The sequence below is a fragment of the Oncorhynchus kisutch genome, linkage group LG1, assembly GCF_002021735.2.
Source record: "Oncorhynchus kisutch isolate 150728-3 linkage group LG1, Okis_V2, whole genome shotgun sequence".
Lineage (NCBI taxonomy): Eukaryota > Metazoa > Chordata > Actinopteri > Salmoniformes > Salmonidae > Oncorhynchus > Oncorhynchus kisutch.
The window spans coordinates 12,001,528-12,019,677 of record NC_034174.2 but is presented as its reverse complement, the minus strand read 5'-3'; the positions used below and the strand labels follow the sequence as shown (position 1 = coordinate 12,019,677).

At 43.2% G+C, this 18,150-nt stretch overlaps 1 protein-coding gene across 3 annotated transcripts in view; it reads left to right on the top strand.

The window, feature by feature from the left end:
* arhgef3 (Rho guanine nucleotide exchange factor (GEF) 3) overlaps positions 1-18,150 on the top strand; it is a 103,761-nt gene that overhangs the window by 55,132 nt on the left and 30,479 nt on the right. Inside the window, exon 1 of one of the 3 annotated variants that reach the window (XM_031828148.1) lies at positions 13,778-14,214. The exons of the other annotated variants lie outside the window; for them this stretch is intronic. Within the exon in view, the coding sequence (XP_031684008.1) occupies positions 14,107-14,214 (108 nt within the window). The 5' untranslated portion in view covers positions 13,778-14,106. Of the gene's footprint in view, positions 1-13,777; positions 14,215-18,150 lie in introns of those variants that run through there. 3 annotated transcript variants of the gene reach the window in all.

Below are 18,150 nucleotides of genomic sequence, written 5' to 3'. Positions count from 1 at the left end.
CATAATGATGACTTCTGTGATGAGAAGGTGTCAGCAGGGTGGGCATTGTACAGTAGTAATTTAGTGGTATTGTATTGAATTGAAGACATATGCCACATGGAGAGTAAAATAGCGGGCTGATAGACAAGGACAGACAGAACAGAGAGAACGCCCAGTCAGTCAGCCAGTCAGTCAGCCAGTCAGTCCGCCAGTCAGCCAGTCAGCCAGTCAGCCAGTCAGTCAGTCAGTCAGTCCTGTCATTTGCACTACGGTAAATAAACACACGGGATGAAACTGACTGTAATTTGATAGTCTGACAGATAGCTGCTCTCCTGGTGTAAGTCTTGTTTGTATAACACCAAGCCTGCCTACACACACACACACACAGACATGCACGTACGCTTACACACAAACACATGCACGCACACACACACACATACGGCAATACGTTGCCTCTAATTAAATGAATGGAGTATGAAGCATCCTTTATATCAGTGGCCACCAACCTTTTCTGAGTCAAGATGACTTTCTGAGTCAAGATGACTTTCTGAGTCAAGATGACTTTCTGAGTCCAGATTACTTTCTGAGTCAATTTCAATTTTGGTCTAAAAGTAAGCTGAGATCTTCCACTCTATTTTTTAAAATTTAAACATGATCTTAAAAAACATAAGCCTATGTAACATTAACCAATTAAAAACAGTTCTGTAGCAATGAGGTTTGTGTAGTAGGCTATAGGCCCAATTGTCACGCCCTGACCTTAGAGAGCCATTTTATTTCTCTATTTGGTTAGGTCGGGTGTGATTTAGGTGGGAATTCTAGTTTTTCTATTTCTTTGTTGGCTGGGTATGGTTCCCAATTAGAGGCAGCTGTCTATCATTGTCTCTGATTGGGGATCATACTTAGGCAGCCTTTTTTACACCTTTAGTTTGTGGGATCTTGGTTTGTGTGTAGTTACTTTCTGCACTGCATGTAGCTTTACGTTCATTTTTTGTTAAAAAAACATCTTGTTTCGGTGTCATTTAAATAAAAGTACAATTTACGCCTACCACGCTGCACCTTGGTCCAATCCATCTCTAAACGAACGTGACACCAATACATTGTCACTGCATATTGGCTATGCTTGAATTGCCCTGCCTATGGTGTTCTTCTCAGACCATTTTGAAATTATATTTTTAAAATGTAGGTATAATCACACTGGTAATAGATCATTTGTTGTGAGCACAATTATTTGCTTTTATTTTATTTTACTGGACTGATGGCATCTGATGATCAGTCTGAGGGGAGGGAGAGAGCTGCGGTGAGGCTGCCTCACAACCAACTCACCAAGCTTATGGAAACACTTTGCTACTCATTCATTACAGCTGCAGTGCTGGTTGTAGCGTGAGTGGAAGTAGGGAGAACACACATTTTATGGCTTATAAAAGTGTTTGACAAAGTATTGACAGTGCTGAATAACAACTTAAACAGAAACATACTTATAGAAATGGCAGTTCTTTTCTGTATTCATTGAGTCTCTCTCTAGTCATGGTTTTAAAAGTTTTGAAATCTCATTGTCAACTTTGCTGTGCACTCAAGGTTTCTTTTTACAGTCTATGTGGGGGGAAACTGTGCAGACACGGTGATCTGCGCTATCTGATTGGCCAGCGCTAGGCCTATAGGTGCACTTGATTTTCTCTCTGTGCCTGCCGGGAATACAGAGTTCTACCTTCAGACACATGAAATGGCTGCTGAATCAAAAAATATATATAAAAGGAACACAAAGCTTTATCTTTGTTGTTTTTTACAGAAATGTTTGGTGATTGACTACGAATGCCTTTAAGATCGATCTGTTGGTGCCCATTGCTTTATATGGTTAAATTAGTATTCCTGTCATCCCCAATAACAACCACACAATGCCATCTAAAACACACACACACACACACTTCTATCGCAACACCACGGGACTGTGACTCCCTAGTTAATTAACTCAGTCTCCCATCACTACTCAGGGCATCAGCCCAATGTTTAATATGGAGGAGGCACACTGCCCTTACCCATCTGGACATGAGGAATACCTATGTGAGAATGCTGTTCATCGACTACAGCTCAGCATTTAACACCATAGTACCCTCCAAACTCATCATCAAGCTCGAGACCCTGTGTCTCAACCCCACCCCGTGCAACTAGGTACTGGACTTCCTGACGGGCCACCCCCAAGGTTGTGAGGGTAGGTAACAACATCTCCACCCCGCTGATCCTCAACACTGGGGCCCCACAAGTGTGCGTTCTCAGCCCTCTCCTGTACTCCCTGTTCACCCACGACTGCGTGGCCATGCACGCCACCAACTCAATCATCAAGTCTGCGGACGACAATACAGTGGTAGGCTTGATTACCAAGAACGACGAGACGGCCTAAAGGGAGGAGGTGAGGGCCCTCGGAGTGTGGTGTCAGGCAAATAACCTCACACTCAACGTCAACAAAACAAAGGAGATGATCGTGGACTTCAGGAAACAGCAAGAGGGAGCACCCCCCCATCCACATTGACAGGACAGTAGTGGAGACGGTAGTAAGTTTTAAGTTCCTCGGCGTACACATCACGGACAAAATGAATTGGTCCACCCACACAGACAGCGTTGTGAAGAAGGCGCAGCAGCGCCTCTTTAACCTCAGGAGGCTGAAGAAATTTGGCTTGTCACCAAAAGCACTCACAAACTTCTACAGATAAAACAATCGAGAGCATCCTGTCGGGCTGTATCACCGCCTGGTCCGGCAACTGCTCCGCCCACAACCGTAAGGCTCTCCAGAGGGTAGTGAGGTCTGCACAACGCATCACCGGGGGCAAACTACCTGCCCAGGACACCTACACCACCCGATGTCACAGGAAGGCCATAAAGATCGTCAAGGACAGCAACCACCCGAGCCACTGCCTGTTCACCCCGCTGTCATCCAGAAGGCGAGGTCAATGCAGGTGCATCAAAGCAGGGACTGAAAAACACCTTCTATCTCAAGGCCATCAGACTGTTAAACAGCCACCACTAACATTGAGTGGCTGCTGCCAACAGACTGACTCAACTCCAGCTCACTTTAATAATGGAAATTGATGGAAATTGATGTAAAAATGTATCACTAGCCACTTTAAACAATGTCACTTAGGCAGGCATGTATCACTAACTGATTTGATTTGTTCAATCGACTGCTTCATTCTGCTCTTCATCATGCAACAGCATTACTCAGCCTGCCAGACAAACTCTTCACCAGGCTAAAACCGTTACTCAGCCTGCCAGACAAACTCTTCACCAGGCTAAAACCGTTACTCAGCCTGCCAGACAAACTCTTCACCAGGCTAAAACAGTTACTCAGCCTGCCAGACAAACTCTTCACCAGGCTAAAACCGTTAATCAGCCTGCCAGACAAACTCTTCACCAGGCTAAAACCGTTAATCAGCCTGCCAGACAAACTCTTCACCAGGCTAACAGCATTACTCAGCCTGCCAGACAACTCTTCACCAGGCTAACACCATTACTTAGCCTGCCAGACAAACTCTTCAGCCTGACAGACAACTCTTCACCAGGCTAACAGCATTACTCAGCCTGCCAGACAACTCTTCACCAGGCTAACACCATTACTTAGCCTGCCAGACAAACTCTTCAGCCTGACAGACAACTCTTCACCAGGCTAACACCATTATTCAGCCTGACAGACAAACTCTTCATCAGGCTAACACCATTACTCAGCCTGCCAGACAAACTCTTCATCATGCAACAGCATTACTCAGCCTGTCAGACAAACTCTTCACCAGGCTAAAACCGTTACTCAGCCTTCCAGACAAACTCTTCACCAGGCTAACAGCATTACTCAGCCTGCCAGACAAACTCTTCACCAGGCTAACACCATTACTCAGCCTGCCAGACAAACTCTTCACCAGGCTAAAACCGTTACTCAGCCTGCCAGACAAACTCTTCACCAGGCTAAAACCGTTACTCAGCCTGCCAGACAAACTCTTCACCAGGCTAAAACCGTTACTCAGCCTGCCAGACAAACTCTTCACCAGGCTAAAACCATTACTCAGCCTGCCAGACAAACTCTTCACCAGGCTAAAACCATTACTCAGCCTGCCAGACAAACTCTTCACCAGGCTAAAACCGTTACTCAGCCTGCCAGACAAACTCTTCACCAGGCTAACAGCATTACTCAGCCTGCCAGACAAACTCTTCACCAGGCTAAAACCGTTACTCAGCCTTCCAGACAAACTCTTCACCAGGCTAACAGCATTACTCAGCCTGCCAGACAAACTCTTCACCAGGCTAACACCATTACTCAGCCTGCCAGACAAACTCTTCACCAGGCTAAAACCGTTACTCAGCCTGCCAGACAAACTCTTCACCAGGCTAAAACCGTTACTCAGCCTGCCAGACAAACCCTTCACCAGGCTAAAACCGTTACTCAGCCTGCCAGACAAACTCTTCACCAGGCTAAAACCATTACTCAGCCTGCCAGACAAACTCTTCACCAGGCTAAAACCGTTACTCAGCCTGCCAGACAAACTCTTCACCAGGCTAACAGCATTACTCAGCCTGACAGACAGGCTTCACTGAGCTGAGCTCCCTCAGTGTTCATGACTCAGGATAGAAAATAGGGCTGGGAATTGCCAAGAACCTCACAATATGATATTATCACGATACTTAGGTGCAGATACGATATGTATTGCTATTCGTACGATTCTATATGTATTGCGATTCGATACATCAATTTTATTGCAATTTGATGTTCCAAACATTTTGCTCACTAAATGTCTGCTGCAGGGAGACAAGGCATGGAAATAAAAGTGTTGAAAACACATTGGCTCACTATTTAAAAAGAAGATGGAGAACAAGCTAAAAATACCAACATTTTGGCGCAGGTACAGCCAACTAACGTTAGCTAATGCTAGCTAGAAAAACAACAAAATACTTGGAGTCCAAAATAATATTGCGATATGTTGTTGTAGCGATTTTTCCCCCATCACTAATAATAATAGAATATTGGGTTGGACAGGTTAGAAATGACGTCTATCTGGTTTCCAATACTTTCTATTTAAAAAATGTATCAAAGTGAAGAAGTATGCTTATGTTCCCTCATTCAATGTTGTTTGAATGTCACTTCCAGATGAATACCTCAGGGGCAGAAGGCATGTTTTTGTTTCAGACAAGGGATGGGGTGTGAAGAGCTAACACAAGCTGCTCTGACTGATATGGACCTACAGAACTGCCAGAGGAGAGGATTTGATAATCAATTGTAACTCTCTAGTGGGTGGAAGGTTATCATGAACGCCATGACTGACTCACTGACTGACTGACTCACTGACTGACTGACTCATTGACTGACTGACTGACTGACTCACTGACTGACTGACTGACTCACTGACTGACTCACTGACTCACTGACTGACGGACTCACTGACTCACTGACTGACTGACTCACTGACTGACTGAGTCACTGACTGACTGACTCACTGACTGACTCACTGACTCACTATCTGACTGACAGGACAGAAAAGGACTGACTGACTGACTGAGTCGCTGACTGACAGGACAGACTGACTGACTCCCTGCCTTACTGACTGACTGCCTGACTGACTGCCTGAAAGACTGACTGCCTGTCTGACTGACTGAACTATATGGATAGGACTGAATGTGAATGTTTTTTACAGAAGAACTATTTAAAAAAAACATACTATATGACCATGGTAACAATTGAAAGAAAACACTTCAGAGATTGTGGGGAAATGATCAGACCAAAGGTGAGGACACAACAGATCACCTGACACAAGACTGAATCCAAACCACTGTTGATTTTATGTGCATTTTAAATTTCTGAACTTTTTCACAGCATTTGTCAATAACTAAGTCTGAAAATAATCCAGATACATTCAGTAACATAATAAGAATATTCATTAACATTTTGGAGTAGGTGCAAGATAAGAAAATGAGTGGCCACACACACCTCTCCAAAATGTGCACAGTTCCTAAGTGATTTCAATGCACTTTTATCACTCAAGGTTAGAGCCTTCAACTAAAAGGTGCTGGTCCTAGCTATGCCGTTGAGCCTTCAACTGAAAGGTGCTGGTCCTAGCTATGCCGTTGAGCCTTCAACTGAAAGGTGCTGGTCCTAGCTATGCCGTTGAGCCTTCAACTGAAAGGTGCTGGTCCTAGCTATGCCGTTGAGCCTTCAACTGAAAGGTGCTGGTCCTAGCTATGCCGTTGAGCCTTCAACTGAAAGGTACTGGTCCTAGCTATGCCATTGAGCCTTCAACTAAAAGGTGCTGGTCCTAGCTATGCCGTTGAGCCTTCAACTGAAAGGTGCTGGTCCTAGCTATGCCGTTGAGGCTTCAACTAAAAGGTGCTGGTCCTAGCTATGCCGTTGAGCCTTCAACTGAAAGGTGCTGGTCCTTGCTATGCCATTGAAAGACTGAAGCAAGGACACTTCTAGTTTTTTAGTTTGCAACACAGTCCTGCGTCCCCACCGTCACATAATTACTGCTGTTGTTTAAGCAATCCAAAAATATGACTATTTAAATCGCAATCTGGGCCATGTGGGCATAATTTGAATGTTTATTCTATTGCCGACATGGCTAGCCATGTTATAAAATATGATCGTACAGTGTTAGGCTTTCAAAAGTCACTTCAGACAAACAGATTGTAATTTTGTTACCCATAGAACAGAGTCATGAGTGCATTCAAGTGAGTCTTCCACAGCTAATTCTCTTCACAATTCCACACAGGCTCATTGTGTTCAGGACAACCCAGGGTTGAAGGCATGCCATCTTTTAACTGTGGATCTAACACAACGATCATAAACGTTGATACTGTAAATGACTCCCTTACCGTCGAGCAGCAGGTCTGATACCAACAGTCTCAGAGACAGTTTATATCTACAAGCCATCAGACTGCTGAACACAGGAACTGGACTGATCACCTGCACTGACTCTCAGCACCTTAGCACACATGCACTCACTCACTCACTCACTCACTCACTCACTCACCCACACAGATATACCCTCATCCACACAGACACACATATATTCATGCTACACACACATCACAACTGCTGCTGCCAGGCCTTTATTGTTATTGCTTAATGCGGCATAATTTAAACACTTGGACTCATGGGTGTTATTTATTTATTATAATCCTCAATGTCTCATCTTTCAGAACACATCGACTCCTCTTGACTTACAGCATTTCCCTCACTCAGACAACAACAAATGTGCAAAAGTATCCCGATTAGGGGGTGAAGCGGAGAACCTGAGCTCTGATGTCCATGTATAGCATGCTACCGTACAGCCACTGCGTTCCAATTTAGGGGCTCGTCAATGACAAAATTGTTAATTTTATACGGAATGACGGGGGCTGTAAGTGGAAAGGGCTACTAAGGGAAAAAAACATCACTTGCTAAAAATAGTCTTGAAATATGTAACTCATGTTTCTTAATTCAGACGAAGGCAAGCTATTGGATAACATGTATTATTTCATCTACTATACGTCATTACCGCTATTCATTACTGCTATTCATTACCGCTATTCATTACCGCTATTCACTCCGCTATTCATTACCGCTATTCACTCCGCTATTCATTACCGCTATTCACTCCGCTAATCATTACCGCTATTCACTCCGCTATTCAATACCTCTATTCACTCCGCTATTCATTACCGCTATTCACTCCGCTATTCATTACTGCTATTCACCCCGCTATTCATTACTGCTATTCACCCCGCTATTCATTACCGCTATTCATTACCGCTATTCACTCCGCTATTCATTACCGCTATTCACTCCGCTATTCATTACCGCTATTCACTCCGCTATTCAATACCTCTATTCACTCCGCTATTCATTACCGCTATTCACTCCGCTATTCATTACTGCTATTCACCCCGCTATTCATTACCACAATTCATTACCACTATTCACTCCGCTATTCATTACCGCTATTCATTACCGCTATTCACTCTGCTATTCATTACTGCTATTCATTACCGCTATTCACTCTGCTATTCATTACCGCTATTCACTCCGCTATTCATTACCGCTATTCATTACCGCTATTCACTCCGCTATTCACTCCGCTATTCATTACCACTATTCACTCCGCTATTCATTACTGCTATTCACCCCGCTATTCATTACCGCTATTCATTACCGCTATTCACTCCGCTATTCATTACCGCTATTCATTACCGCTATTCATTACAGCTATTCATTACCGCTATTCATTACCGCTATTCACTCCGCTATTCATTACCGCTATTCATTACCGCTATTCATTAACGCTATTCACTCCGCTATTCATTACCGCTATTCATTACCGCTATTGACTCCGCTTTTCATTACCGCTATTCATTACCGCTATTCACTCCGCTATTCACTCCGCTATTCATTACCGCTATTCACTCCGCTATTCATTACCGCTATTCACTCCGCTATTCATTACCGCTATTCACTCCGCTATTCATTACCGCTATTCACTCCGCTATTCATTACCGCTAATCATTACCGCTATTCACTCCGCTATTCCTTACCGCTATTCACTCCGCTATTCATTACCGCTATTCATTACCGCTATACATTACCGCTATTCACTCCGCTATTCATTACCGCTATTCACTCCGCTATTCATTACCGCTATTCACTCCGCTATTCATTACCGCTATTCATTACCGCTATTCCTTACCGCTATTCCCCCGGTATTCATTACCGCTATTCATTACCGCTATTCACTCCGCTATTCATTACCGCTATTCACTCCGCTATTCATTACCGCTATTCACTCCGCTATTCATTACCGCTATGCATTACCGCTATTCACTCCACTAGTCCTTACCGCTATTCACTCCGCTATTCATTACCGCTATTCATTACTGCTATTCACTCCGCTATTCATTACCGCTATTCACTCCGCTATTCATTACCGCTATTCATTACCGCTATTCACTCCGCTATTCATTACCGCTATTCACTCCGCTATTCATTACAGCTATTCATTACCGCTATTCATTACCGCTATCCATTACCGCTATTCACGCCGCTATTCATTACCGCTATTCACTCCGCTATTCATTACCGCTATTCATTACCGGTATTCATTACCGCTATTCATTACCGCTATTCACTCTTCTTTTTAAGGCACATGGAATTTCCCCTCTTTTTAAGGTAAATCTGGTTTGCAGATTTATAAAACTAAATAAGTATATAAAACAAATGCAACAATTATGTAAGATTCATGTTCTTTTCTTCATAAGAATGGGCTAAAGCACATCAGCTGAGGGCAGATGTGTATCAGCGTAGGGCCTGGGGGACCTGAAAAGGCCTGGGGGACCTGAAAAGGCCTGGGGGACCTGAAAAGGCCTGGGTGACCTGAAAAGGCCTGGGGGACCTGAAAAGGCCTGGGGGACCTGAAAAGGACTGGGGGACCTGAAAAGGCCTGGGGGACCTGAAAAGGCCTGGGGGACCTGAAAAGGCCTGGGTGACCTGAAAAGGCCTGGGGGACCTGAAAAGGCCTGGGGGACCTGAAAAGGCCTGGGGGACCTGAAAAGGCCTGGGGGACCTGAAAAGGCCTGGGGTACCTGAAAAAGCCTGGGGTACCTGAAAAGGCCTGGGGGACCTGAAAAGGCCTGGGGGACCTGAAAAGGCCTGGGGGAGCTGAAAAGGCCTGGGGGAACCTGAAAAGGCCTGGGGGACCTGAAAAGGCCTGGGGGGGCTGAAAAGGCCTGGGGGACCTGAAAAGGCCTGGGGGACCTGACAAGGTTGGGAACAAAAAGATATCTCTTATGTCTCGTAGATATCACACATAACTGAATGCCAACAATAAACATTAAAATCACAAAAAATCTATTCGATGTCATTTATTGATCTGCTGTATTGACCTAATTGATTTGTTGATTGTCCATATGGAAGTTGAAAGTTCACACGTCATACTGGGCGCTGGATAGATTATATTCTGACTTTACAGAGTCGTTGACCCGTGTAGCAGTCTTGACATCTGAACCCTGACACACAAACACACTCACTCACACACACACACACACACATACAAACACAACCCCCCTCCCCCCTAGCCCATTTAAAAAAACATCACTGTTTATCTTTCTGTCCTCTCATCATTCTCCTCTCATCATTCTCCTCTCATCTCATCTTTCTTTACCAGAACAAAGGATGTAATTCTGTGGTGAGTCTATTGCGAGGTGTAATTTTTAGGTGTTGATGCAGAGTTTCCTGCCACCCGGGTGTGCACCAGAATAGGGCCGTCGTCTATACGTTTATTTTAAAACACACAACAGATTAGAAAATGGATAAGCAAGAAATGACACAAAAAGTAGTGCAAAAATAGATTGATGAGAAGTTGACATGGCAGGGTAGCCTAGTGGTTAGAGCATTGGCCTAGTAACCAGAAGGTTTCAAGTTCATACTCCTGAGCTGACAAGGTACAAATCTGTTGTTCTGCCCCTGAACAGGGCAGTTAACCCACTGTTCCTAGGCTGTCATTGAAAATAAGAATTAGTTCTTAACTGACTTGCCTAGTTAAATAAAGGTTAAATGAATAAAAATAGTTGTTGTAAATATGAGGAAATTGTCGCATGGCATGTTACCAGCAGATGTAGTTCTACTCTCTAGTATTTTTTATTTTCATCCTGTATTGTGATGTCAAGAAAAATGTTCATCCTCTGAGTTATATTCTATTTTATTCATGATGTTTACTTCAATACCATGCTCACAGTGATGCCAACTGCTGCCAGATGGTTGCAGTTAAGAGGTTGGGCCAGTAACCACAAGGTTGCTGGTTCAAACCCCCGATCTGATTAGGTGAAAAATATGTCGCTGTGCCCTTGAGCAAGGCACTTAACGCTAATTGCTCGTGTAAATTGAGCGTCTGCTAAGTGACTAAAAAAGTTTTTTAAATTATCAACATAGTAATACACTAATTAGAAGTCCCCATGTGGATTTCCAATAGATAGAACAACAGCAGATCCGACTGGGTCACTATGCATTGGTATGACATGGATAGTATATTAGTTGTATCCGTAAAACTTTATTTGAAGAGTATCTACATAATAATAATGGTGGTTATATTTATCTTATGGACTAAGGACATCATAACACATTCATAAGCCAAACCGAACACTTCCATATACCATACAAAGTCCTGTTTGATTATGGTAGTATCCTTTCAGTTGGGCTCCGTTTTAGTTTTCATATAGCACCTATATCCTGTTTGTATTTATGTCAGTCAACGTACACCTGTAATATCCATTGACCTATTTATTTATTACTGAACAACAGGAAACTATAATATATCTTGGAACAAACAGGTTGGACCCAGACATAATCCAGGGGTCAGTGAGTTAGTTGGACCTATAATACAGTTCCCAGACAGGTCAGGATAGACCAACTCTATTTTCTATTGTACTATTGTTGGCACCGTGGATGGAACTGGAACTAAGGCCTCCAGTGTTTTGAAATATGCGGGCCAGGGGGCCGTTAGGTTTGAGTGACACTTCACTGAGTGACAATGTGAAAGCCAGTGTTTGTTTACAGCCAGGCAGTAGCTTGGCTCGAGTGTGAGGGGAGAGGACTGACAGGGGCTAGGCAGGTCCACGCACACACACACACACACACACACACACACACACACACACACACACACACACACACACACACACACACACACACACACACACACACACACAACACATTTTCCTCCCCCTGGCCTAGGCCCTAGCCTACACACATCCTTGGTCTTATAGGAAAACACAAAGCCAGGAACTTCTCAACCCCTCCAGAACAAAGACTCTTAAAAGTGGGATCCATTTCCTGCTGGTCTGAAACTGGATTTGGGAACCGCTGCTGTGGATCACCATTACTTAAACAAATCATAAAACACAACATGCAAGGCGCCCCACCTCTGCTTTCTGAAACAGGAGTCTGCACTGTGCACAGGGAGCTGCTGGGGATTTAATGGACCTTTTACAGAAGTGGGCTAAATCAGGGTCACACAGAGTGTTTCTTGGTTGTCTTAAACAAATCTACTCTGAAACAAAAGTATACACCTCACACACTTAAAAGAAGAAGATACCTGTACCATGTCAGATATAGAGGTGAATTTTGAGTTTGCATCCCAATGTTACACTTTATATACATCGAAGAAGACTGAAATATAACAAAACCGTTTGACATAGAAATACCAGATTTTCAGCAGGATTTTTAAGTAATGTTTATTAATATAATATTAATAGCATTCCATCCATCCATGAAGCCACTAGATCAGCAGCAGGAAAGGCAATGCTTTCTCTGTTTTTATTTCTATAATTTGACCAAATCAGAAAACGCAGCATGCACCCCAGGTGGAGCAGTCAGAGTTAGGACTCAGGGTTTATGTTCCAAGGCTTTTTCTGAGGAACTTTAAATAGAATAATATGGCTTTTCCATACTGCACAGGACACACAGAGTTTATTAAAACATGGTGTGCATGGCGTGAGAGTCTGTCCTAACAGAGGATATGTTTAAAATTGATTATTGCATTGTTGAGTTTTGAGTTTGCAAGAAAGGCATTTCACTGGATTTGTCCGTGTGACCTTGACATTTAAAATGGTACCAATAGAAAAATAAAAGTTGAATGAGCCAATCACAGGACCTGCAGTGCTTTAGGAAGAATAAGGGACAGTTTGAAATGTACTGTGTTGGTGAGTGAGGGGGTTCCCAAAATAGGGGAGGGTTATCAAACTTGTTTTTATTTGCTTTGGGCAGCGTTGTGTGGTTTTTTGGGGGGCACAGTGGAAGGTAGTGCATTTTACCCCTGGTTTACATTCGCACTTTTGCATGTTTTACTATATAATTTCTTCCATCATTGACAGATTTCCTGATCTCCGTGCATGTGCCTCCCCTATATCAATGTGTTTTGGTACTTCCCTTATGCGCTACACTTATCCGCGCAATAACTATACCACAGGTCCATATAGGATAGACTGTCTATCCTGCCATCTAATCATTATTCTTAGTGACAATAGTGCTAGATGGATCGTTTGTCCAGATCGGCAATAGGCTAACTAGTATCATACAACACATAAAATCATTCAAAGCTGTACCAATGTTCAATATAAGCAGAGGCCAGCTGTGTCATTGTTCATGAAAGAACAGTGAAGACATGAGACACGCAGCTCAAAAATATCCCCTATTTATCATGTTTAGGGACAATACCCTTATCCTACCTAGACTATCCTACAACACCACAATGCAATAAATAATTGCATCATTCTTTTCTAGTGAGTAGAATTCTACTCTAGGCTGTAAACTACATTGAAAATATCAATTGAATAACCGCACAAAAGCCCTGTGATTTGAATATTTCATTCCATTTGGGTCCACTTGGATCAGTCGTGGGTATACTCTCGACAGTTTCTAAGGTCTAGAAAAACACAGAAGCGGACCAGTCTGGTTGTACTTTAAGTTAGGATTCTGAGATGTGCTGTCTGTGGCGGATCATCATTCTCCCAAGTCTTCCTATAATAATGTGGCCACATATGCTCCCAAGTAGTCATATGATAATATCCACGCTTATAAACACAGGGTCACTACAGTTTTTGTTATGTGTTGTCGCAAACATTATTTTGAGTTAATTCTATATGAGGGTGGAGGTTGTGCAATTCATTTTTTACTTTTGAGGGGGAGGGTCATATGTTTAATGCTGGGGATGGGGGTGCATTTTATTCCCCCCCCCCCCCCTACATTTCGAACTGCCCCTAATAATGCACAATGTGCACACATTCTGCAACTCGAATGTGGTTAATGTGGTGAAGGGGTTATTTCTCTCCAGTGCGCAGCGCTTTCGTTTCGCGTGAGATACCAATACACGCTGAGACCGCACCGCAGGATCATTTTTATTTGACTACCGAAACAGAGGCTCTCGCTACTGGCAGTCGCGGTTTTCACAGCAGCAGAGTAGACGGACACGACGCGCCGGGGATGAGTTCACAGGAAGAGTTGTTCGATTTTACATTAGTGGAAGTTGACTTCGAGCAGCCCTGGCGAGCACAGTAGCGGCTGGAAGACTAGACCGTGTCTGTGACTACCCTGCCGCATTCACAAGCTCTCTGGCCGGGGAAAGTGACAGCATGGTGGTGGCCAAGGATTACCAGTATTACCTCGTCGTGAAGAGGGCGAACTGCTCTCCGGAGGTGCAGACAGTCAGCAGCAACATCCATCCGGCTAAAGAAGTGGAGGTAAGTAGATAATGCAGGGAGTCTAATATGCGATATAACTCTCATAAATTGCATTAATTTATTGCAGTTTGCACACCGCGAATTTCTTTCTCTCTAAATAAGTTGGGCATGCATGCACTAAGTGGAGGCAACACTGACAGTGAGTGATGTGCAGACTGGGTTGTTGTGGATATTTAATAAAACAATGTTGCAAAAGTTGAAGTCACTTGTGGAATGTTGACAAAATAGTATCGGCTGAAGGATTTGAGGACATTTAATGCCACATTTGTACTGATGATTTGCACAACTATTTTTCATGTGAATCCCATTGTTGGTAGTGTTATTATTGCTTTTGAAGTATGGAGTATTATGTTGTATATAAATGCATTGCTGAGGTCCTATTATGTAAATGTTTACCCAAAAGTAGTTTGAGGAAGTTAAATGAGTCTTGAGTAAAACCTTTGCCTGAGACCGGTTGTCTAATGTCTACTCTAGACTTTAGCTCAGCAGGTTAACACAGTCACGGCAAGTAGAAGACCAGGGTTCAAACATTCACATCAGAGCAGAAGTCTCAGGCATTGCACAGCTGATGTTTGTTCTGCTCTGCTGTGCTGTGGTGTGGTGTGTTCTGTCTCTTCATTTTAACTTCTCAACTTAACCAGCCAATTTCACATAGTTATTTCATTTATAATGTTTTGCACCTTCAGCGTTTCATACTGGTGAACACGGTGGCCTTTTATTCAAGTCTCTTTAACTGTTCTGTCACAGATGAGTCAGTCAAAAGCTGTGCTCAGCTTTCTTCACAGATATACAGTACAAACTACCCTTGGGGGCATGAGAAGAGAACGGAGTGGCACCCTTTAAAATATCACACACACATCACGGGATCTGTTACAAGATGACGGTCGTAGACTTGAATAAATGGTTTCTTTCTCATCTATGGCCGGAGGTTTGTTGTTGCACCAGAGAACATAAGAGAAGCAGCGTAGAGGTGTTGTGACGTTGAACTGGAGAGCTTAGACATTCACAATTCACAGCTGATTGATGGTAGAGTGACCGGGAAGATGTTTGATCTTGCTAGCTGTGTGGAGGTAAATGGGTCTCACAGCGACATGTCATTGGACAGTAGCCAACATCTCATGAATACAGCTGTTAGGATGAATGATTTATTGGGGTAGGACTGAAGTGAGTGCTCTAAACCAGATTAAGCTGCTATTCTATTCTATTCTAGCTATTCTATTCTATTCTATTCTATTCTATTCTAGCTATTCTATTCTATTCTAGCTATTCTATTCTATTCTAGCTACCAGGACCAAATACAAATAATATACAATAATTAAGTTGGGAATTAAAAAGTATATTCTGTCTGGTGCGTTAATCCAGTTAATATGAGAGAACATAATGTGCTCATTCCACTTTTACACTGCAGATTCTGAATTACTACTTTTGTTATTATGATGGTGAATGCTACCATTTCTGGCCATATGAAACTTTGACTGAAGTGTTTGTTTCATTTGACATTTGACATTTGAGTCATTTAACAGTCATTTATCCAGAGCGTCTTACTGGAGCAATTAGGGTTAAGTGCCTTCCTGTATAAAAGATGGTCTGACTCTGATACCGTGAGTCAATGCAGCATGACGATACAGTACTAATTCAAGCTGTCTGCCCCCAAGTCTTTGTCTTTGAAAAGTCAAGACTCCTATCTGGTCAATACTGTAGTAAGGAATAGTCATGTTTTCACGGAAGGACTCCTAATACCCTGGCCTTTATAACAGTAGAGAGAACACCCCTGTGGCAATGTTGGGTCGGGGGCAGGGACGGGGACTGAGACCCCCCACCACACAACATGAGTGTTCCTATTGCTCATTCTAACAGGAAGCTCAGAAGAACAGCTAAGCTACTGTGGAGCCCTGTGTCAGCAGCCTCTGACATGGGAGTCACACAGTGTCTGGTCAGACTCTGAAGGTTCTGGGAAGAGGGAGGGAGGGAGTGAGGGAGGGGAAAAAGCACAAGAAATAAAGACAAGACTGTGAGGAAAGAGAGGAGAGAAGAGAGTTGAATGTGGACGACAAGCCATCTGTCCCGGGTAGCTGATCATTAACACACACACAGATCAGCTCTTATATAGCTTTCCCAGAGAGTCACCACCTCACCTCGCTGCTCTCGTCCCCTCCCAGCCTCACAGCCTTTTTCCTCTGTAGGATCAGTTGCCTGCAGTCCTGTTCTTCCATGTTGTTGTTACCAACCTAAATCTTCTAAAACCATTACTTTCAACACATCTGTTTCTCTCTCGCTGCCTTCTAAGTCACTCTCTGGGCCATGGGAATATTATTTATTGACCCACCGGTACTTACACTTCCTGGCAACGTCTCTAGCTGACCCTGAGTATGGTAGTACTCTTTCATCTTGAAAAATGTTACATACTGTAACTCTTTTATTCATGGTTGTCATAACAGGATTCTGAATGTTACATACAGGAAATTGCAAGAGAAGTCCCATTTATTTCGATACTTTACGTTGAGCATTTGTTCTTAGTTACTTAATAACAAATTTTACATTTCAGTCATTTAGCAGATGCTCTTATCCAGAGCAAATAGGTTTAAGTGCCTTGCTCAAGGGCACATCAACAGCTTTTTCACCTAGTCAGCTCATGGATTCAAACCAGAAACCTTTCAGTTCTTGTCCCAACACTCTAACCACTAGGCTACCAGCCGCCCCAGATAAAACAACAACCAATGTTCATTCTATGACACAATTCCCATGTACCATGGGGTGGGGGGTGGAGGTGGGGTGGGGTGGCAGGGTGGAGGTGGGGTGGGGTGGCAGGGTGGAGGTGGGGGCTGCCATGCTCAGATATGAAAGGGAAATTCCACAGTAACGGAATTACGCTTTGATTCAGATTTTTTCACTTTAAAATGTATGCCAAACAAAAAACATTTATTTCAAGGTTTAACAAACCAAACAAATCTATGCACAAGTACTACTTTGAATAATTTACACATAAGAAATCAAAACTGTTACTGGAAGAACTGTGCAGATGAAATGTTTGGTTTGTGTGGTAACAGTAAAATCTCCCTCCGTTTTTTTATCTGACCGAATGAAGATTGAAAGATGTCTGCAGGCAGAAAGAATGGGGTGTCAGCTTTGACATCACACCTTGAGTTTGAAAGCATTTTATTTTGGTTATTGAACTACAGTAGGTGAAATGGATTTACATCCAGTAACAGAATTAGCAGAATGGGTCCCTGATTTGTACTATACAGAAATGCATCAGTATGGAATGAATATACTGTACTGATGCTTTTCTTTTACTGTGCTCTACTGCACTGTGCTCTACTGCACTGTGCTCTACTGCACTGTGCTCTACTGCACTGTACTCTACTGCACTGTACTCTACTGCACTGTGCTCTACTGCACTGTGCTCTACTGCACTGTGCTCTACTGCACTGTGCTCTACTGCACTGTACTCTACTGCACTGTACTCTACTGCACTGTACTCTACTGCACTGTACTCTACTGCACTGTGCTGTCCAAACTTTTGAAACATAGACGTCTGTGATTGGTTCAGATTTGTTTCGGGCCAGGGCGGACCGACCAAATTTTCAACTACTTTTCAAAGTCTATGTACGTCCAGTGGTCGGTCGGTGCTCAGTAGGTGAGGATGCTTTACTGTCAGTAAATGAAAAGAGGGTAGGCGTCATGCTATGTGTCAGTAACCCAACTGGAGAGAGATTGTCTTTCATTGTATTTCTTACACCTTTTCAATACTTTTTTTCCTGATAGATGTTGTGTATGACCCCTTTTCCATCTGTTTGACCAGAAATCAAAGCCTTTGATTGGTCCAAATTCTTTTAGGATGGAAAATCGTTAAAATGTATACATGCCTTAATTTCTGAAAACAATATACAGAGTCTTAGCTTTCATTTGACACCCAACTCAACATGCTCCTATCCA